Source organism: Aquarana catesbeiana, linkage group LG07, assembly GCF_042186555.1.
Source record: "Aquarana catesbeiana isolate 2022-GZ linkage group LG07, ASM4218655v1, whole genome shotgun sequence".
Classification (NCBI taxonomy): Eukaryota; Metazoa; Chordata; class Amphibia; order Anura; family Ranidae; genus Aquarana; species Aquarana catesbeiana.
The window spans coordinates 97,281,693-97,305,502 of record NC_133330.1 but is presented as its reverse complement, the minus strand read 5'-3'; the positions used below and the strand labels follow the sequence as shown (position 1 = coordinate 97,305,502).

The following is a 23,810-nucleotide window of genomic DNA, read 5'->3' as shown; positions in this document are numbered from 1 at the left end:
CAGCAGCGGACTCATCCCAGGCCGCCCACATATGCGATGGTTTTATTGGCTGCTGAGTATGTAGTGACCTGAATGCGTGTACGCAGGAGATTGTTCTTTTACTTGATTGGACAAATATGGACTTCCACGTTCTCTTTTTTTTTTTCTTCTAAAAACTTTGTTTGTTTCATATTATCCACTTCACCTCCGCTAGATTTACCCCCCCCCCCTTCATGACCCGGTTATTTTTTGCCATATGGCACTGCATTACTCGCCCTCTGGAAGATTTAGCGCGTTACTTTGACAATTGCGCGGTGGTGCGACACTGAACACAAATAAAATGTATGTCCTTTTCCCCCACAAATAGAGCTTTCTTTTGGTGGTATTTGATCACCTCTGCGTTTTTTTGTTTGTTTTTTTTTTGCACTATAAACAAAAAAAGACCGACAATATTTTTACTTTCTGCTATAATACATATCCAATAAAAAAAGGAAAAAATTGAATTTCTTCATCAATTTAGACCAATATGTATTCTGCTACATATTTTTGGTAAAAAAAAAAAAAAACACAATAAGCGTATATTGATTGGTTTGCGCAAAAGTTATAGTGTGTCTACAAACTATGGGATATTTTTATGTATTTATTTGTTTTTTTACTAGTAATGGCGGCGATCAGTGTCTTATAGCGGGACTGTGATATTGCGGCGGAGAAATTGAACACTAAGGCTGCTTTCACACTGGGGCGGTAGGGGGCGTCGGCGGTAAAACAGCGCTATTTTTAGCGCTGCTTTACCGTGGTATTCGGCCGCTAGCGGTGCGGTTTTAACCCCCCGCTGGTGGCTGAAAAAGGGTTAAAACCGCTCGTATAGCGCGGCTACAGCCGCGGTATTGACATGGTATAGCCGCACTGTCCCATTGATTTCAATGGGCAGGAGCGGTGAATACACCGCTCCAAAGATGCGGCTAGCAGGAGTTTTTTTCTTCTCCTGCCAGCGCACCGCTTCAGTATGAAAGCCCTCGGGCTTTCACACTGAACAAACAGCAGCGGCTGTTTTGGGTCGGTTTGCAGGCGCTATTTTTAGCGCAATAACGCCTGCAAACCGCCCCAGTGTGAAAGGGGTCTAACTGACACTTTTTGGGGACCACTGACACTACTACAGCGATCAGTGCTAAAAAATATGCACAGTCAGGGCCGCTGTTAGAAATCATGGGGCCTCGTACAGCCTACCTGGCAGCCCCCCCCCCTCCACATGACAGGGGCAGGGCCTGAGCCTAAGCACCCCTCCCTCTAGCCCACAGACAGCCAGTGGAGAAGAAGGAGTGGACTGTGTGCAATGGAGAAATGTGGGTGTGGCAAAATTGCACTAACAGTAGGGCTAAAAACAAGTACAGAGCACAGTGCTCAAATATATTTAACATGCAGAGTGAAGATCAGGTGTATGTATGTAATTTACAAAAGGTGTCAAGAAAATGTAATGAACAGAGTGCAGATTTAAGGAGTATGTACTGTACAGTGTGCACATGGTTCAGGGGTCAGGAATGGGTAATGTGCATGGTCCAGTGGTCAGGAGTGAATACCTTGCAGAGTACTCATGCATAGTTCAGGGGTCAGGAGTGGGTAATGCATCGAATGCAGAGGTCTGGAGTATGTAACATACAGAGTGCACAGATCAGAAGTGGGTAACGTGAATAGTTCAGGGGTCAGGAGCGGGTAATGCATAGAATGCAGGGGTCTGGAGTATATACAGAGTCCAGGGGTCAGGAGGGGGTAATGTGCATAGTTTAGGGATCAGGAGTGGGTAACGTGAATAGTTCAGGGGTCAGGAGCAGGTAATGCATAGAATGCAGGGGTCTGGAGTATATACAGAGTCCAGGGGTCAGGAGGGGGTAATGTGCATAGTTTAGGGATCAGGAGTGGGTAACGTGAATAGTTCAGGGGTCAGGAGTGGGTAATGCGCATAGTTCAGGGGTCAGGAGTGGGTAATGCGCATAGTTCAGGGGTCAGGAGTGGGTAACGCGCACAGCATGTGATCACAGCGGGAGTGAGCCGCCATCAGCGTGCATGCACGCCCCAGACCCGGAAGTATCGCAACACGTACCAGGTATGTGATCTGGCCGTGCCAGTTTGTCGCCATATATGGGCGGCACAGTGGTGCAGTGGTAGCACTCTCGCCTAGCAGTAAGAAGGGTCACTGGTTCGAATCCCAACCACGACACTACCTGCTTGGAGTTTGCATGTTCTCCCTGTGCCTGCGTGGGTTTCCTCCGGGTACTCCGGTTTCCTCCCACACTCCTAAGACATGCTGGTAGGTTAATTGGATCCTGTCTAAATTGTCCCTAGTATGTATGAATGTGAGTTAGGGACCTTAGATTGTAAGCCCCTTGAGGGTAGGGACTGATGTGAATGTACAATGTATATGTAAAGTGCTGCGTAAATTGACGGCGCTATATAAGTACCTGAAATAAATAAATAATAAATAAATAAATATCTAAGTTATACAGTCGGCAAGTGGTTAACTGACAATTACGCTGTCGTGTGACTCCGTACCAAAATTAAATTTATGTTCTTTTTTCCCACAAATAAAGCTTTCTTTTGGTAGTATTTGATCACCTCTGCGGTTTTTATTTTTTGCGCTATAAACAACAATTTTGAAAAAAAAAAACAATATTTTTACTTTCTGCTATAAAACCTATCCAATGAGAAATTGAAAAAAAAATCAAATTTCTTCATCAGTTTAGGCCAATATGTATTCTACATATTTTTGGTAAAAAAAAATCCCAATAAGCGTTTATTGAATGGTTTGCGCAAATGTTATAACGTCTACAAACTATGGAATATTTTTTTTTTTTTATTAGTAATGGCGGAAATCAGCGACTTAAAGTAGGACTGCAATATTGCGGCATACATTCTGACACTAACTGACACTTTTTGGGGAGCAATGACACTAATACAGTGATTGTTAAAAATTATGCACTATCACTGTACTAATGACACTGGCTGGGAAGGGGTTAACATCAGAGGCGATCAATGGGTTAAATGTGTGCCTAGCAAGTGTTTATGTAAACTGTGAGAGGTGCTTTTACTAGGGGAAGGGATGAAATGTATTCCCTTCTTTGCAGGGACACAAGTCCCATCTCTTCCCATCTCTTCCCTCCTGTCAGAACGGCGATCTGCCTTGTTTACATAGGCAGATCACGTCCTGCCTCTTTGCAGAACGATTGGTGTGTGCCGGCGGACATCGGGTACCCTGCACCCGCTGGTCAGCTTCTGCTGTGTGAAATCACAACAGAAGCGGGCTGCCAGCGGTGTGCATGTGAGCCTCTACCCGTAGCTGTCAGATCACACACATATATATATATATATATATATATATATATATATATATATATATATATATATATATATATATATATACATACACTCACTGGCTACTTTATTAGGTAAACCTGTTTAATTGCTTGTTAACACAAATTGTTAATCAACCAATAACATGGCAGCAATTCAACACATTTACAGTAGGCATCTAGATGTGGTGAAGACGACTTGCTGAAGTTCAAACCAAGCATCAGAATGGGGAAGAAAGAGGATTTAAGTGACTTTGAATGTGACATGGTTGTTGGTGACAGACGGGCTGGTCTGAGTATTTCATAAACTGCTGATCTACTGGGATTTTCACACACAACCATCTTTAGGGTTTACAAAGAATGGCCAGAAGAAGAAAAAATATCCAGTGAGCGGCAGTTGTGTGGACGATGTCAGAGGTCAGAGAAGAATGGATAGACTGGGCAAGATGATAGAAAGACAACAGTACCTCAAATAACCACTCATTACGACCAAGGTATGCAGAATACCATCTCTGAACGCACAACATAACACCTTGAAGCAGATGGGCTACAGCAGCAGAAGAGCACAGCAGGTGCCACTCCTATCAGCTAAGAACAGGAAACTGGAACTACAATTCTCACAGGCTCACCAAAATTGGACAATAGAAGATTGGAAAAACGTTGCCTGGTCTGATTAATCTTGATTTCAGCTGCGACATTCAGATAGTAGGGGCAGAATTTGGTGTAAACAACATGAAAGCATGGATCCATCCTGCCTTGTATCAACAGTTCAGGCTGATGGTGGTGTAATGGTGTGGGGATATTTTCTTAGCACACTTTGGGCCCCTTAGTACCAATTGAGCATCATTTAAATTCCACGGCCTACCTGAGTATTGTTGCTGACCATGTCCATCCCTTTATGACTACAGTGTACCATCTTCTGATGGCTCCTTCCAGCAGGATAATGCACCACAAAGCTCAAATAATCTCACCACTGGTTTCTTGAACATGACAACGAGGTCACTGTACTCCAATGGCCTCCACAGTCACCAGATCTCAATTCAATAGAGAACCTTTGGGATGTGGTGGAACGGGAGATAGCATCATGCAGTCTGTGTTCTATTCTATGTCAATATGAACCAAAATCTCTGAAGGATGTTTCCAACACCTTGTTGAGTCTACGCCACGAAGAATGAAGGCAGTTCTGAAGGCAAAAGGGGGTCCAATCTGGTACTAGCAAGGTGTACCTAATAAAGTGGCCAGTGAGCGTACGTGATCTGGCACACAGGTGCCACTCTGTAGCAGTAAAACTTGGAACATTGAATTTGGAACTCAGAATACTGAACATATAAATATACATATATAAAGTGCAGCGTAATATCGTAGTGACTCTAATATCAACAAAATTGTGCCAATAAAATTACAAAAAATACAATCATCATAATCTCCTGTTAAATAAAGTTCTGTTGTGAATAAATATATGTAACTTCTTGAGTGCTGTGAACTTCCGTTTGTATCATTCACCACCGTGCTTCACTTATAGACAATGCTTGATTGTGCACCCTCCACCAGGCGTTATACCCGCTCACCTCAAGAATGAGTCACATAGACTCAGAATTCAATTATTTTTTGTCATTTTTATTTACGCAGTTTTGTTGATATTAAAGTCACTATGATATTAGCACTACACTTTATATAGGTATATTTATTTATTCTTTGTATAGTGAGGTGAATTCACTAACAGTGTACAGCTGCTGCTCTTGATATATTGATGCACAGTATTGTGTATTTGTTAATTTGCACTTAAGGACAGTTAGAGGTGGTGCTGATTGTTATATGTACACAATACAGAATACTGAACATGGAACTTGGATCTCAAACACTGAAGTCAGAATCTCAGATTTGGACTCAAAGCACTGAACTTGAAACACGGAACTCAAAATTTTGAACACTGAACAGGGAGCGTGGAATTTGGAACTTGGAATTTGGAACACTGAAATTGGAGCACGGAACACTGAACTTGGAATATGGAACTCAGAATTAGGAAAACAGAACTCGGAATTTGGATGTCAAGTCTGTAGTGTGAGGCCGGGTTGCTGAGAGGGCGTCCCTTGTGGCTGAGTGCAGCGCTTCCCTGGATTTGGGTACAGGGGATGTGATGCACAGAGGTGCAAGGGTTGCCAGGAATACTGCAAGCTGGCTGGTTGGCTGTAAGTAGCTAGAGTGCGTTGTGGCAGCCGTACGGAGAGAAGTCTTGAGCAGCAAAAGCAGGGTAAACCAGGAACAGGGTCCGCAGCCAGGCCAGGGATCAGATACCAGAAGACCGTCCGAGAGAGGTACAGGAACAAGCCGGGTCGTACACAGAGGGCAGAGGATCGGAGAGTAGTCAGCCAAGCCGGGGTCAGAGCGAGGAGATAAACAGGAACACAGGTCAAGCCAAGCAGGGGTCTTCAGAGTAAACAAAGGCACAGGAACACAGGAGCTGTTTGATAATCCAGCAAACTGCAAGTGTCAGTGGCAGGTTTAAATAGGCTGGGGGGGTGTGCCCACAAGATCAGGGCGTGCACGCGCACCGGCGCGCACAGACTGCCGTGGACTGGCTGTCGCGCATCTGCGTGCGAGCAGGCGCACGGAAACTCGCCTGGCGCCACCATGACGGTTACTGGCGGAATTGCCCACAACACGGCCATTTCCCTGACATTGGAACACGGAAATCAGAATCTGGAACACGGAAATCGGAATTTAGAACACTGAACTTAAAACTCTGAATTCGGAACTTGGAACACTGAATTTGGAATTTGGAACTTGAAACTTGGAACACAAAACACTGAACTTGGAATTTGGAGCACTATAGTTGGAACACAGAACTCGAAATTCAGAACACTGAACTTGGAACACGGAATTTGGAACACTGAACTTGGAACATAGAACTCTGAATTTGAAACACTGAACTCGGAATTTGGAACACTGAACTTGGCACAGGAAATTCGAAACACGGAACTTGAATTTGGAACACTGAGCTTGGAACACAGAGCTCAAAACACTGAACTTGGAATATGGAACACTATAGTTGTAACACAGAACTCGAAATTCAGAACACTGAACATGGAACACGGAACTCGGAACACGGAACTCGGAATTTTGAACTCGGAATTTTGAACATTGAACTCGGAATTTGGAACATTGAACTCGGAATTTGGAACATTGAACTCAGAACACAGAATGCTCAATTTGAAACACTGAACTCAGAATTTGGAACGCTGAACTTGGCACACGGAGTTCGTAACACGGAACTTGGAACACAGAGCTCAAAACACTGAACTTGGAATTTGGAACACTATAGTTGGAACACAGAACTCGAAATTCAGAACACTGAACTTGGAACACGGAATTTGGAACACTATGGTTGCAACACAGAGCTCAAAATTCAGAACACTGAACACGGAACTTGAAACATGGAACCGGTATTTGGAACACTGAACTTGGAACACAGAACTCGGAATTTGGAACATGGAACCCTAAATTTGGAACTTGGAATTCGTAACACTGAACTTGGAACACGAAACTTGGAACACTGAACTTGGAACACAGAACTCGAAATTCAGAATGCTGAATTTGGAACATGAAACTCGGACCTCGGAATTTGGAACACAGAACTTGGAACACAGAATTCGGAACACTAAACTTGGAAAACGGAAATCAGAACACTGAACTTGGAAAAGAGAACTTGAAATTCAGAGCACTGAACTTAGAACACGGAACTCGGAACACTGAACTTGGAACACAGAATTTGAAACACTGAACTTGGAACACAGAACTCGGAATTTGGAACACGGAATGCTGAATTTGGAACACTGAACTGGGAATTTGAAATTCGGAACACTGAAAATGAAACATGGAATTTGGAACACTGAACATGGAACTCAGAATTTGGAACACGGAATACTGAACTTGGAACACTGAACTTGGAATTTGGAACACTGAACTTGGAACTCAGAATTTGGAACACGGAATACTGAACTTGGAACACTGAACTTGGAATTTGGAATTAGGAACACTGAACTTGAAACTCGGAATTTGGAAAACTGAACTTGAAATTTGAAACACTGAACTTGGAACTCAGAATTTGGAACGTGGAACTTAGAATTTGGAACACTGAACTTGGAACACGGAATACTGAACTTGGAACTCGGAATTTGGAACACTGAACTTGAAATTTGGAACACTGAACTTGGAACACTGAACTTAGAACTTGGAATTCGAAACACGGAACTTGGAACACAGAATTCAGAACACTGAACTTGGAAAATGGAAATTGGAACACTGAACTCGGAATTTGGAACACTGGACTCTGAATTTAGACCACTGAACTTGGAAGACAGAACTCAGAATTTGGAACACAGAACACTGAACTTGGAATTCGGAAAACTGAACTTGGAACACAGAACTCGGAACACTAAATTTGGAACACAGAACTCGAAATTCAGAACACTGAACTTGGAACACAGAACTCGGAATTTGGAACACGGAACACTGAATTTGGAACACTGAACTTGGAACACTGAACTGGGAATTTGGAATTCGGAACACTGAAAATCAAACATGGAATTTGAATCACTGAACTTGGAACACGGAATACTGAACTTGAAACTTGGAACTCGGAATTTGGAACTCAGAATTTGGAATGTGGAACTTAGAATTTGGAGCACTGAACTTGGAACACGTAATACTGAACTTGGAACTCTGAATTTGGAACACTGAACTTGGAACACTGAACTTAGAACTCGGAATTCGAAACACGGAACTTGGAACACAGAATTCAGAACACTGAACTTGGAAAATGGAAATTGGAACACTGAACTCGGAATTTGGAACACTGGACTCTGAATTTAGACCACTGAACTTGGAAGACAGAACTCAGAATTTGGAACACAGAACACTGAACTTGGAATTCGGAAAACTGAACTTGGAACACAGAACTCGGAACACTAAATTTGGAACACAGAACTCGAAATTCAGAACACTGAACTTGGAACACAGAACTCAGAATTTGGAACACGGAACACTGAATTTGGAACACTGAACTTGGAACACTGAACTGGGAATTTGGAATTCGGAACACTGAAAATCAAACATGGAATTTGAATCACTGAACTTGGAACACGGAATACTGAACTTGAAACTTGGAACTCGGAATTTGGAACTCAGAATTTGGAATGTGGAACTTAGAATTTGGAGCACTGAACTTGGAACACGTAATACTGAACTTGGAACTCTGAATTTGGAACACTGAACTTGGAACTCGGAATTAGGAACACGGAACTTGGAACACGGAACTCAGAATTTGGAACACTGAACTTGAAATTTGGAACACTGAACTTGGAACGCTGAACTTAGAACTTGGAATTCAAAACACAGAACTTGGAATTCCAAACACGGAACTTGGAATTCCAAACACGGAACTTGGAATTCGAAACACGGAACTTGGAATTCGAAACATGGATCTTGGAATTCGAAACACAGAACTCGGAATTTGGAACGCTGAACTTGGAACTCGGAATTTGGAACACTGAAATTTTGGAACACAAAACTGAATTCGGAACATGGAACTCGGAATTTGGAAATCGAAACACTGAACTTGGAACATGGAACTTGGAATTTAAAACACGGAACTCGGAATTTGGAACACGGAATTTGGAACATGGAATACTGAACTTGGAACTCGTAACTCAGAATTTGGAGCTCAGAATTTGGAACGTGGAACTTAGAATTTGGAACACTGAACTTGGAACTCGGAATTAGGAACACTGAACTTGAAATTTGGAACACTGAACTTAGAACTCGGAATTCAAAACACAGAACTTGGAATTCAAAACACGGAACTTGGAATTCGAAACACGGAACTTGGAATTCGAAACACGGAACTTGGAATTCGAAACACGGAACTTGGAATTCGAAACACAGAACTCGGAATTTGGAACACTGAACTTGGAACTCGGAATTTGGAACACTGAACTTTTGGAACACAGAACTGAATTCGCAACATGGAACTCGGAATTTGGAAATTGAAACACTGAACTTGGAACATGGAGCTCGGAATTTAAAACACGAAACTCGGAATTTGGAACACGGAATTTGGAACACTGAACTTGGAACACGGAACATGGAACTTAGAATTTGGAACACAGAACTCGAAGTTCAGAACACTGAACTTGGAACACAGAATTTGGAACACTGAACTTGAAATTTGGAACACTGAAGTTAGAACTCAGAATTTGGAACAAGGAACTCTGATCTTAGAACACGGAACTCAGAATTCAGATCACTGAACTTGGAACAATGAGCTCTGGATTTGACTCCCAGAACTTTATTCCCTACACAAAGTACCATGGAATGCGCTGCACAAACCATTGTCATCATAGAATTATATAACAATGGTAATATTGTACCACAAATTCCACGGGAATGACTTGTATTTGTCCCCTCCACATACAAAGTGTAATAAGTGACACAACACATGACAGTAAGATGTGATGAGGAACATGTGATTAAAGGGCACAAGTGGTCACCTTCATTTGCTCTAGGCACTCAGCCCGTCCTAGCAGATAGATGGTGCACCAGGCACAGCTATTAGGGATGAGATTAAATAAACACAAATTCCCACACATTTTCTTAAAGTATATTCCTTTGGATCTTAGTGAAACGTCTATATTATTTTTTAGGATGATTGGTGGATATAAATTTCAAGCACAAGCTTATACTTCACTTCTAGGACCTTCTTTGCCGCACCCCTCTGTCTGTAGGAGCCACGCCCACAACCGATTCTATAAAAACAATGCGGTGACGTCAAACCCCACGTGGCCTCATCTTTGTCAGTGAACAAAATGGCGTCCTACTGTCTGCTAGCTGGCCGGCTTCAGGTGAGTGAGGACAGGGTGGGCGATGTGTGGAGTGGTGTGGTACCGGGGGACGGGTAAGGTTTCACTGGAAATGGTGGAGGTAAAATGCGCTGTTTAGGCCGTGATCTCCGGGCTTTCTATGTACATTTCTGTAGCCCGGGGTGTAGGCGTTCTCTGCATGGAGGTGACCCGGCCGTTTCCATGGTAACGGACATATGGCGTTGGCAGATAGAAGTGTATTACAATGACAGGCTGTGACATGGCGGGTTCGGTCAGATTCCCCTCATGAGCTCTTCAAGGTGACACCAAGGTGACCGCCGGAGTCCTGACACACGGCTCCGCTCTGCCAAGTGGGCGGCACCAATCCCGGGAGGGTCCTTGTGTCACCTTCACTTCCGGCTGTCATAAAACACCCTCCATAGGAAGACCTCTATTGGAAAGATCAAGTATTTTACTGCAGCAAGTCTGAGTTCTATTCTATCTTCTTCCATCCACTCCTTGTATTCCTTGTAATACACTCTGGCAGCTGTCAGTTCCTGTGTGAAAGGAGCCTCAGATGCTTGTGAAGGTGTAGTGCAGTGGTGTAATTGGGCTCACTGGAATACAGGTTTTATTTTCCCTTCCATACATGGTCGTACTGTGTTTCTTGCTGCTTTTCAATATGCCCCTGACTGCATCTGGTGTAAATGAGCCCTGACGTCGTGTTTAACTGCAAAATAAATGCATATGCAAGGAAAAACTAATGTATTCTAATGAGCCAAGTTGCACCACTGCAGCACTTTTATGTGCATTTAAAAAAGTATGCTGCATTTTGTCCATGCCAGGATGCACACAAACACATCACAAATGCACATGAACGCATGGAAATGCAATTTTTCAAAATTATTCCAAAAAACACGCTGCAAATGTATGTAAACTCATAGAGGGCATGTGCAAACCCACCTGCAGTAATGCACAATGGGATTGGGGTGTAAACAATCCCCTATCCCTGGTAGTGCAGAATGGAACTTGAACAGTTCCATTACCGCAAATGTGAATATAGAAAAAGGGTTCTCCTTGGGGCTTGGACTTTTAACGGCACCCAGATAAATGTAACGACTTAATATAGTAGAAAAAGTATTCATATATTTTAGAACTACATAGATTAAAACTAGAGCTGCACAATTATTCGTCAAGAATCGTTATCGCGATCTTGACTAAAGTGTTTCACAATTCTTTCTATGCAAAGAATTCTCTCTGCTCTTCTGAAGCCACAGCCGTCAAAAGAAAGGGAGAGAAAAACCTGGCAGTCTGCCAAGAAACAAAACATTCTTTGGCCTCTTTCACACGGACTGTCCGTTCAGGTCCGCCTGTCAGTTTTTTAGGCGGACCTGAACGGACACTCCATGGAGGTCTATGGAGCGTCGGATGTCAGCGGTGACATAACCGCTGACATCCGACCCGCTCCGATCCGAAAAAGTGTAACGGAGGAAAAACCTACTTTTCCATCCGTTATCGGATCAGGTGACGATGGACTCTGCGCTCTGACAGGTCCATCGCTGCACAGTGTGCAGCGACGGACCTGTCATTTTCCTTCTCAGCGGGGAATGGCGGAGCGATCCCCGCTGAGCAAGCAGATGTTCACGGGGCGGATCATCACTGATCCACCCCATGTGAAAGAGCCCTTTATCAGTTGAACTTAAGTATAAACATTGTAACAATTTGTCAATGGAATGAACTTCCTGTGTAAGAGAAAAAAGTTTAACCACTTAAACACTAAACCTTTTTCTGACATTTGTTGGTTTCAAGTTAAAATCATTTTTTTGCTAGAAAATTATTTAGAACCCCCAAATATGTATATTTTTTTTCAGTAGACACCCTAGAGAATAAAATGGTGGTTGTTGCAATATTTTATGTCACACTGTATTTGCGCTCGGTCTTTCAAATGCAATTTTTTTGGAAAAAATTACTTTAATGAATTAAAAAAAAAAAATCTAACCAGTAAAGTTAGCCCATTTTTTTTTTTTTTTTGTATAATGTGAAAGATTTTATGTCACGAGAATCGTGAGAGAATCGTGATCTTTTTATTCTAAGCAAAAAAATTGTGATTCTCATTTTGGCCAGAATCGTGCAGCTCTAATTAAAACATATGTAATGGAGTGTACATGACAGGCACTACTGATGATGCAAGGGTTACAAATTAATGGATGTTATGTAGAGAATATCCTTCATCCGACGCATTTCAGAGCCTACTATTGATACTCCTTCCTCAGGGTTTGATAGGATATGTTAACTCTACATAAATAAGTACAAACAGTCAATGCCTATACATATTAACAGTAAAATTACTATGCATATATCTATTGCATTCAACACTTACAATTGCAGCAATTAGGTGCTTATAGCACACTCCATTGAATTAAAAACAGAAAGCACAATGTGGCTCCAGGATACTGCCATCACCCCAAAAAACCAGCATAGAGAGACCATTGACATTTATACAGTGATCAGAGCTACAAATAGCCACTGATTACTGTATAAAGGACACTGGCAGGGAAGGGGTTAAACACTAGGGGGCGATTAAGGGGTTAAGTGTGTTCCCTGGATGTGTTCTAACTGTAGGGGGGGTGGGCTCACTATAACATGACAAGGATAACTGCTCCTGATGACAGGGAGCAGTAGATCCCTGTCATGTTGCTAGGCAGAACAGGGAAATGCCTTGTTTACATAGGCATCTCCCCGTTCTGTGCTTCCTCGCCGCAATCATGGACCGCCGGCGAAAATCGAGTTAGCGGAACCTGTGGGCACGAGCAATTTAAAGGAATGTACGGGTACGCCCTTTTGCCTGTCCATGCCATTCTGCTGACGTAAATCGGCGTGCGGTAGTCGGCAAGTGGTTAAAAGTCAACAGCTACAAAAAGAGTGTAGCTGCTGACTTTTAATAAACACACTCGCCTGTCTCACGGGTCAGCGATGCGGCCATCAATGCCTGGGTTCTTTCCCCGCCCACATTTGGAATGTCGGGAGTCCTTAAAGTGGAAGTTTCACTTTTGGGTGAAACTCTGCTTTAAAGTAGTTGTAAACCCTTACGCACCACTCTTACCTACAGGTAAGCCTATAATGGGTCTTACCTGTAGGTAACGGAAATATCCTAACCCTGCACGATTTAGGAGATATTTACCATATAAGCCGACATCGTTGGCGCATGCGCACTAAAAGGGCACAATCGTGCCGTTTCTTTAGGGTGACCGTCAGCTCCAGCCAGTCAGAGCCGGAGTCTACGGTACTGGAAGGAAGAGGGGTGAAGTTGGACGAGGGGACATCGTGGGATTCGTTTGCAGGTAAGTGGCACATAATGGGCTAGTATGCGATACATACTAGCCCATTATGCTTTTGCTTTGCAGGGGAATAAAGAGAAAGTAAAACCCATCAGGATTTACTTCCTCTTTAATGAAGGAAATGGCTTATGTGAACTGATGTGGTCCAAGCAAACTAAAGGTAAAAGAAACCTGCAAATTGTACAAGTTTCTGAAAATTATAAGAAAAATTATTTGGATGCATCACTGCCTAGATCGGGTCTACCTTCAGGTAGTATAGTACTGGTGTCAGTGCTTTTCTTTTCCCTGGGCTCAGCTTGCTCATCTGTGAATCTGGGACCTTTGGTGTAGGATGCCACGCTGGTGGTGGAGATCAGGGAATAGATATTTCCCCCCTCATCTTCCAGGACAGCTACTTGAGAGATAATTGGCTCCGCCTTCTACAGGAAACACAAATCAGACACAATTTAAAAGGCCCCTCCCTTTCCCCTGACCCTCAGTTTTTTTGTGTTTCCAGACCTCCAGGAGTATGCACCACCATGTTTGTTTCTTTCGTTTGGTCTGGTGACTGTGGTTAGCGGACCCTCCTTGTTCAGATTACTCAGACCGGTTGTGGCCATGTCTGCAGTATTTTCTGCTGTTTCAGCAGTCTGAGAAAGGTTCCCCTTGTTTTTCTTGTGGTTACTTGCATTAGGGAATCTTCTGCAACTTCCACCCCCCAGCCTCCTGATCCACCTTGGTACACCCAGAGAGCGCTTCCTTGTGTCCTTTTCACCGTTTTGGGTGTAACAAGATGGCGATGAGTGCCCTTCCTGTCTCACCACCGGAAGTGATGTCACACACTTCTGGATGTCGAGCCTCTTCATGTTTGAAAAGGACTGGCTCAGGAACACATGCTGCTGGGGATGTTTTGCTGGCTGTACAGCAAACGGACAGCGTTCAAGCTCATTACAAAGCTCTCCTATCTGGTCCTTCTCATCATGGAGGTTAAGGACACCCCTGTGGACGATGCACCCGCTCTGTCTAATCCAGCCGCTGCAATCGGGTCCTGTGTTACCCCTAAGGTTGACAAACCTGTGAAAAGAAAATGTGGAAATTGTAGATCCAAGCTTCCAGATAGCCGTATGAAACTGTTATGTGAGACATGTATTTCTTCAGTGGCAGGGGCTGTCTGTTTCTAACCTAAAGGAATTGGTTGTTTCCATGAAGGAGGTAGTTTCCGCCTTTCAAGCCTTTAATGATAGGTTAGCTGGGTTGGGCCCTTTCATGTCTGTAGCAGTGACAGTACCCCAGGTTCCTTCGGTCTCGTCAAGATCTCTACCCCCTTTTGTGTCAGAGACGTTAGTTCCCGTGCGGTCTCTGATCCAGAGGAGGGGGTGAACTCTGATTCCTCATCGGACGAGGAATCCGTGTCAGTGATGGAGGAAACTGTTAATACAGCTAGATACCTATTTCCAGTCAAAGATATTGAACTGTTGAACAGTTTTTGCTTCTGAACAGATTAAGCCACCACAAAAATCTCAATCGGTTCAGGATAGAATGTATAGGGGTCTTCAGGGGCGTAAGCCTAAGTGTTTTCCGGTACACCAGTCACTTAAAGATATGGTCCTGTCAGGATGGAAAGAGCCTGTGAAAAGGTTGTTCCAGTCCAGGTGGACTGGAACAAGAGGAGATTTCCCTTTCAGTCTGACATTGAAGAGACGTTTTTCAAGTGACCCAGACTGGGTGCTCCTATGTTTCAAGTTTCTAAGAAATCTGATCTTTCATTTTAAAGTGGGAGTCCGGAGACCAATCTTTTTATTTTTTTTTTTTTTTTTTATGGTCATTGAGGCACTTTGCTAACCCCAAAATAATACTCAGTTTGGGTGTAATATTTCCGCCTCTGTTTTCGTACTGAAGAATAACTTAAAAAATGTGATCCTGGCTGTTTCCATCTTGCTTGTGGGCATGTGAAGCCCACAAGCATTGATTTCCGGGATGCTGTGATTGTTGTTCATTCACCGCTTGTTCACGTGCATGATCATTGTTCCCGGACATGAATCCTGGGAAGCCTGACACTAAGCTCCCAGGAGACAGTGCGGCGCCGGGGAAAGGCAATAAACACGCCTACTACCATGGGAGGAGAGACAGGAAGTGCCACAATAAAGTACAATATAAAGGTAATTACAGCAATAAAAAAAAATTTTTCGTGTGGCATTTGAACATCTATGCAATTAACTGAAGGGGGTAAGATTAAGTTAAAAATTTGAGTGGAACCCTGCTTTAAGACTCTAGGGTTCTTAAGGACCAGATGTATAGGAAAGCTGATGGTTTGCTCAGTAAGGCCTGGGAGGCTTCAGTCTTCTCTCTGGGGCCAGCCCTGGCATCCACCTGCTTAGCTAGAAATCTAGAGGTTTGGGTCCAGAGGCTAGATGACCTGCTCTCCACCGACACACCTGTAGAAGAGATCAAAGAATCTCTCCCTGTGATTGCCAAATCAGTGGCCTTCTTGGCAGACGTGGCAGCAGACTGTTAGATCAGTGGCCAAAACGTCAGCCTTGATCAATTGCTCTAGACGGGCAATCTGGTTGAAATCCTGGGACGGGGACCTGACCTCCAAAAATAAACTCTGCGGTATTCCCTTTGAAGGCAAACTATTGTTTGGCTCGGCTTTAGAGGAAGTACTTGCTAGGTCCTCGGAAAAGGGTAAACGTTTCCCATCTTGGAAGGTTAGGCCTCAAAGTAAGAGGCCCTTTCGCAGTTTTCGGGGCAAAGCTAAGTTCAAACCAGCGGGTCAGCAGACAAAGAAAAAATGGCCGTTTAGCAAAGACAAAGCTAAAGGGTCTCTCTTTGCTCCTTCAACCCAGGCAAAAAGCTCTGTGATGCCAGGTCAGGGGTAGGAGGAAGGCTGACCTTTTTCAGGGAGGAATGGGCAAAGGTAACAGAATCCTTTTTGTTCCCAAGGTCATAAGAGAGGGTTTCAGGTTGGAATTCAATCTCCCTCCTCCCCAGAGGTTTTTTCTCACTCATCTGCCGAGGGACCAAGAGAAACGGCAGGGCATGTTATGTCTGATTTCTCTTTGGAAATCAGAAAGGGTTATTTTCTCTGTTCTGGAGGATCAAAAATTCCAAGGATTTTATTCCCATGTTATCATGGTAAGAAAGACATCAGGAGGATTTCGGATGGTCATCAATCTGAGCCTCCTAAACAGTTTCCCGATTTGCAGGCATTTCCGGATGGAAAGCATTTATTCACTCAGGAATCTGTTATTGCCAGAGGTATTCGTGGTGACCCTGGATCTTCAGGATGCTTACCTTCATGTTTAAATTATTGATCTTTGCCCAGGACAAAGAGGACCTGGGTCAGGATCTACAAGTAGTTCTGCAGACCTTCCAAAGAATTTTCTTACCGGAAGAGAAGATCTCCAAGAGCCTCCCTTCCGTGCAGAAATTCAGGTGCAATCCCCAGGCATCCCTGCGTCAGATAATGCAGCTGTTGGGCTTGATGACTGCAGCAATTCCGGGAGTGCCCCGGGCCCAATTGCATTCCAGATCCCTACAGGCGTTTCTTCTGCGTTGTTGGGATCGCAGAAAGGCCTCTCTAGACCAGGTCATGTGGCTTCCAGGAGACAGTTATCTCAATCTATCCTGGTGGGTCTGACCAGAGCATGTGCAGGTAGGGAAGGCTTGGGCCCAGTTTTTCCCGGTAAAGATTACCAGAGACGCCAGCTTGTGGGGTTGCGGGGTGCACTCAGAGGATTGGCAGGCTCAGGGTGCCTGGCAGCCAGAAGAGGCAGCCCAATCCTCAAACTACAGGGAACTGTTAGCAGTAGGAAAAGCTTTGGCCTTCTACTCCAAGGGCCAATGCTGCATCCAGTAGTCAAGCAGGTTCCCCTCTGGGATTTGTCATTGGCATTGAACGCCCTTACCAGACCCCCTTTTTTGAGCCACTGTGTTACGCCTCTTTAAAATTAGTCACCCTAAAGATGGTTTTCCTTTTGGCGACAACTTCTGTGAGAAGGGTCTCTGATTTAGGTTCTTTCTTGTGTAAAGATCCTTTCTTAGGAATTTTAGATGAGACGGTAGTGATCAGGCCTGATCCTTTGTATTTGTTTCTAGTTTCATCTGACTTCCACAGATCCCAGGAAGTAGTTCTTCCTAGCTTTTGTTCCTCCCCCAGGAATCTGGAGGAAGAAAGGTTCGGTTTTTTAGATATCTTCTACACTACTTAGAAGTTACTAGTGAATTTAGGAACAATTCCCAATTACTGATTACTTTTAGTGGCCCCAAAAAGGGTTCCAAGGCTTCCAGAGGTTCTATTTCCAGATGGATTAGAGAAGCTATATGTGAAGCCTACAAATCTTCAGGACAATCCCCTCCTTCCAGAGTGAGGGCTCACTCTACTAGGTCTCTAGCTGCCTCTTGGGCAGAAAGAGCTGGTGCATCATGGGAAGATATTTCCAAAGCTGCTGTCTGGGCCTCCTCTCATGCATTCATTAGGCATTATAGAGCCAGATGCTTTCCAGCCAGGACCTCTCCTTTGGAAGGAAAGTACTTCAGGCTGTCGTCCCTCCCTAAGGTATAGATCTTTCTTATCCTCTCAAGTAGCTGTCCTGGAAGATGAAGGGGGAAAACCCCCGTTAGACTTACCGGTAACGGTATTTCCAGGAATCTTCCAGGACAGCATTTATATTCCCACCCTATTCTTGTTTCACTGGTCCCCTATTTTAACCTGGTGGTGGTGTATATGAATCTGTTATTTCTCTTCCGAGTTCACTTTTGGTGGAGGTTTACTTGATCTTCATTCAACTGAGGGTCAAGGGAAAGGGAGGGGCCTTTTAAATTGTGTTTGATTTGTATTTCCTGTAGAAGGGGGAGCCAATCATTTCTCAAGTAGCTGTCCTGGAAGATTCCTGGAAATACCATTACCGGTAAGTCTAACGGGGCTATTCCTGCACAGACTGAACGCAGAAGTGCTCAGCTCTAAACTGTCCAATTCCTGGCATGGCTTCCCTAAATAGCTTATTCTAATGGTAGAGAAGATATCTGTGTATAATAGACCCCTGATGTCCCCAATAGGGTTTTTCACTACTATCACATAAGGCAGGGCTTGACACCTGCAGCGTCTGAATCCAGGAGAGATGTTTCTGTTGCACTCAAGCCACTGATGCCCACTCTCTCTGAAGCTCTTGGATTCAAACACCACACACGCTCTGTGCACCATCTACCCCAGTGCCCTGGTGCTGAGTGCATCACCTGAAATCTGGGGGTAAAGTGTGCATGTGCTCATTCATTTGTTGAGACTGCCATTGCTGAGCTTTTTGAAAATGCTAGTTGCTAGGCTTCCTGTGCCCTGAACACAGAATGAAGGCAGTTGTGCTCCTGGAGATCACCCTGAATGACCGAAGCAGTAATCGCAGCCTTCATGTTTCTGTACAGCAGGCTTCCAGTAGTGGGAGTTGAGTGAAGTTGGTGCCATGTGAACAGGCCAGCTGTGTGCAGTGTGTGCCTGGGCTGGACATGCTGGCAGGCAGGGGATTACCTCCTTGCATTCCTCCAGGCTGCTGGTCCAGCATCTCTATAAACTGCTCCCGGCTCAGCCTCTCCTGCCAGCAGAGCAGGGCACGCTGGTGTTGAAAAATGACCCCCTCGCTCCTCCTGCCATGTCAGTGGCTGCCGCTCTCTTCTGTCTCTCTATCCTCTGGACATCTCCATTCCCGCCGCCACTAATCGCATATCACATAATGGTAGCGGTGCCGAGCAGTGCTCTGATGTGTCCGGAGGGCATACAAGACCCGCCTCACAGCCCGTTCTGTAATGACAGGTGCCCCAGCTGCCAACAAAAGCTCAGGCACCAGGATGCACTTTCTAGTCGACTTGGCGCCTGGGATTTGTTGAGCCCGAACACAAGGGGCCTTGTGATGGTAGAGAGGGGGATTAAAAAGTAAAAAATATTAAAAGAAGGAAAGTATAGTCTCCAAAAAAAAAACGCACCAGATCCGACTGACAACCCCCCCCCCCCCCCCTTCATCACACGCACATCGCACGAGTCATCGCAAGACCGCTTAATTTTAGGGAACCAGATTGTTTACAATAGGTTTGACATGGCTGACTGAGGTTTAAGCGTCATTTATTTGATTTCTTGTACAATTTAGATGTTATGTCTAATTTCCATCTTCTGTTCTTAATTGTTTTAGCAAGCCTTAGGCCATGGAGCTCGGAGGTATCATATTTCAGCCGTCCTGTGCCAGAGAGCCAAAGTTGCAATGAGCCAGTTTGAGCCCAATGAATATATCAGCTATGAGAAAGTGGAAAAAAATATTGACATTGTTCGTAAACGGTAGGTGTTATGGTCTTGGTCTCCATGCAGAGTTGCACCAGATTTTGAATACTCCAGTTTTAGTAAATCAAACCCTGTATGTCTGGTCATTGTGCTGAAATAAATAATATAATAGGGAAAATATATAAATGGCCATTGCTGACTTTTTTTTTTTTTTTTTTTTTTTAAACCAGGTGGTTATATATACATTATGGAGTTTTGGGATAGAAAGTAAAGTTCTGTCTCAAACTATCAATGTAGATCTTGGGGCAGTGAAAGTTAATCTATCTTTTTTAGAAGGTCTGCAATGGCAGCCAATGCATTTCTGTAAAGTGACTCTGTTGCTAAAAAAAAAATTGTAAAAATAGGTGCTGAACCTATCCAGCAGGAGGTAAATCGTCACTTCACTCTGTTTAAGACCTGTGGTACATAGTCTTCACATCTGACCCTTCTTTGTATTTTAGGTGCCTGGTCCACTGCTGTGCTTTGGTTCTTCTGTGTGACTGCTTTGTCCTGTAGTCATGTAGGGCCAATGGGAGGTACTGTATTGTATGGCAGGGGACAAATGCCAGAGCACTGTGTGGATTTGCACTCCACCTGAAAAAATGCTTGCCTTCACTTTCCTGTCATGACAGCCATTTGCAGAGCTTGTATTTTCTCAGAATGCAATGGTCTCTGTAATTTAGCTAATTAGATCTGGCGTTCATCTACCACTCCATTCACAGAATGCATTGCAATCTGGGAGAGTAAATACTATGAGTGTTGTGAATACCCAAGAGGACAAGAAAGGAAGAGGGAGCAGTGCAATGCTTCACTCTTAACCCCTGCAGTGCTGTGGGCAGTTATCCAGCATCACTGAGGGGAGGATGACTGTAACCAGAAGCCAGCAGAACAAGGAATACATGTGTTACACTGGTGCTGTATGACTCCCACATTTTACTTTTATATATATATATATATATATATCATTCAGCTTTTGGAATTTGTTTGCACTTGGCCTCTGAAGGATGGACCATTCTGGAGAGGGCAGGTGGTAAGGAGGCATTACTGCCTGCTGACAGGACCTTGGGGATACATTTTTGTTGTAGTGCAGAGTGGCATATGTACACCCCCTTCTGCTGTCTCTGTAGCTGAAGGGAGAGTGGTTAGGGGGTGGAAAAATTACAGCTCAGCCATGTTTTTACCACCTCCTGCCTCTTCTCCTGGCAAGTATAATTGAGACCTTAGTGTACCTGTGTGTTGCTTTTAGAACCAGTAAGTCGTCTCCTCCTGGGTTGTAGGCATCTCAAACGTGAACATGTTTGTTTTCACTTTAATTGCGTAGCACCCCACTAGCTGGGATTCATGGGATGTTCTGTAAAGGAAATTTTATGCCACTTCTCAATGATTGCACCTGTTTGGTCATTGAGTCTGCCTAGTATGTGGCAATAAAAGGCACATGTTGTAGGATGGGGTCAGTGTATATATCGAGCATGAAAGCTTTGATTGTATCCTCTTAACTCCAGGATTTTAGGATCAAAAATTCAAGGATTTTAGGCTGTGTAGGTTTAAATGTGTGCAGGCATCTGAAGAGGTGAAAACTAAACATCCCTAAGGCTCGATTCACACCTATGCATGTTGCTTTTGGGCGTTTTTGGAGGTTTTTTTTTGAGCAGCGTTTTTGAGCAGCGTTTTTGCCGCGATTTTGCCGCGATTTGCGTTTTGTGTTTTTTTTTTTTTTTTTTTTACAGTCTAAAAAAAAATTAAAAAAAAAAAAAAAAAAACGGCAAAAACGCTGCAAAAACGGTGCACTTGCGTTTTTGATGCTTGTCCATTGAAATCCATTACATGCAAAACGCTGCTTTTTGCATGAAAAAAAGTCCCCGACCCTTTCCAAAAATGCAGAGAAACAAAAAGGCATTGATGTGAACATGTTCCATAGGAACCCATGTTAAAAAATTCCCGTGCATTTCTGCAAAATGCAAAATGCATCAAAAAACGCGCTAGTGTGAATGGAGCCTAAAACTACTGCCTAGGTTTTCTTTTTAATAGCTGGTAAGATTATGCTTATTTACGATGTTTTAGCTAAATTCACTGATTTTTATTTAAGTTTGGACCGGCCCCTGACATTGTCGGAGAAGATTGTATATGGTCATCTTGATGATCCGGTAAAGCAAGACATTGTGCGAGGCAAGACTTACCTTCGTCTACGCCCTGATAGAGTTGCTATGCAGGATGCCACAGCCCAGATGGCAATGCTGCAATTCATTAGCAGTGGATTGCCCAGAGTGGCAGTGCCTTCAACTATCCATTGTGACCATTTGATTGAGGCCCAGCTTGGTGGCGATCAGGACCTTAAAAGAGCAAAGGTATGTGTTTTGCAGTGCAATCACTTAAACTAAGTGTATTTTGTTTACTTCAATTTTTATAATGAGGTGGTCATCTGGAGGTGTGTATATTCTAGTCTTGTAGAGCAGGACTCAAAATTTCAAGTCCTTAGCTAGCCAAGCCTTATGAGTTACTCGCCACCAGTTGCCCTACCTTGCCCTAATTCTGCCTCTAAGCGCACCCTCATAAATTATCTCATGAAATTACATTGTTAAATGTTTTATACAGAATTGAGGTAGAAAAATATATATTGCTGCTAATCAGTGCTGCCCCATCAGCACCCATCAATGAAGCCTATCAGTGCAGCCACGGATTAGTTGAGGAGAAACGGCTGGATCAGAGAGGGGATCTCCTGTTGTGACACAGTTTGGATCTGAAACGCTGGCCGCTGTCAAAGTCCTGCCTCCTGGACCGTCTCCTCTGATGGTCGTCCCACTACTTCAATTTCCCGGCATTGGACTAGTGTGCTGTCTATCATAGGGGCCGATCCAAGAGGCAGGACTTTGTTTGACAGGGTCGGAGTTTCAGATCCAAGCTGTGTCACAGAAGGAGTTCCTGTGTGATCCGGCCGGCTCTCCTCTTCTTCTCCCTTCCCCAGTTTCCTGGCCGATTGCTGGGAGGAGACTCTGCTCCCATTCAACCCCGCCTCGCGCCCCCTCTTTCCTGATGCGGCGCACACACTCCCTCTCAGCTTATTTCCACTTTCCAAATGTGAGCAGGTGACTGGAAATTGAGGGCTGTTATAGAGAGCTATTTTTCCAGCTCTGAAGCCATAGAGCAGTATCTCTTGCTTTTGTCGTATGATAGCCCGATGCATTTTTCCAACATCGTCCCTGTTCTTACTCTGGCCAAGATTGGTTTCTTTATTTTTGATTTCCCTAAAAAAAAAAAAAAAAAAAAAGAGGTTTACTCATGTATGCCATAGCCATGCTCATGATTTGTTTGTGATTTAAAAGTTGCACTGAAACTTGCTCGGTCATAAAACTAGTTAAACTGACCCAACCTTTAACTCATAAATGACACTACTATTCATATTTTGCTTCAAAATTGCTAAAAAGATGAGCAGTCATACAAGCTCAAACAAGTTACAAATGGTATGGTGCTAGTGTAGGGCGGAGTTCCTGAGTGGCCCTCCTAGTGGAAGAGGCCGAATGGTGCCTCTGCCTCATATAGACCCAATACTACTGTGATTCCAAAGTACTAGCTGGCTATTTAATTAGGACATAATGTCCATTAAAACATGACAGGGGCTCCAAGCTTTCCCCAACACTATCAAAAATTAACTTCTTTTGTGTTTCTTTTTAGGATGTAAACAAAGAGGTCTATAATTTCTTGGCAACTGCTGCAGGGAAGTATGGTGTTGGTTTTTGGAAACCAGGATCAGGCATCATCCATCAGGTGAGACCAGACTATTTCTGTAGTCCATAATGGCAAAGACAGGTTACGATGTACTTACCTTGGATGCTGTCACCCTAAATGCTCTATATGTAGGCTGTTATGAGAGGTGTTCTATCCACTTGTATTGTCTCCAGGCTTCAGCAAGCGCTGCACCTTGAGGCTACACACAATTAGGCTGCTAAGGAGAGCTTTCAGTGGAATGTAATTGTAAAATTGCTGCATTTAGAGTCTCGGATGTGGAGAGTCTCCC

At 43.9% G+C, this 23,810-nt stretch overlaps 1 protein-coding gene across 1 annotated transcript in view; it reads left to right on the top strand.

Moving 5' to 3' along the window:
* Positions 1-10,098: 10,098 nt before the first annotated feature.
* The window catches only part of ACO2 (aconitase 2), a 60,171-nt gene continuing 46,459 nt past the window's right edge, over positions 10,099-23,810 (top strand). Inside the window, exons 1-4 of the mRNA XM_073592519.1 lie at positions 10,099-10,222; positions 19,674-19,816; positions 21,885-22,143; positions 23,468-23,560. Coding sequence (XP_073448620.1) covers positions 10,187-10,222; positions 19,674-19,816; positions 21,885-22,143; positions 23,468-23,560 — 531 coding nt within the window. The 5' untranslated portion in view covers positions 10,099-10,186. The remainder of the gene's footprint in view (positions 10,223-19,673; positions 19,817-21,884; positions 22,144-23,467; positions 23,561-23,810) is intronic.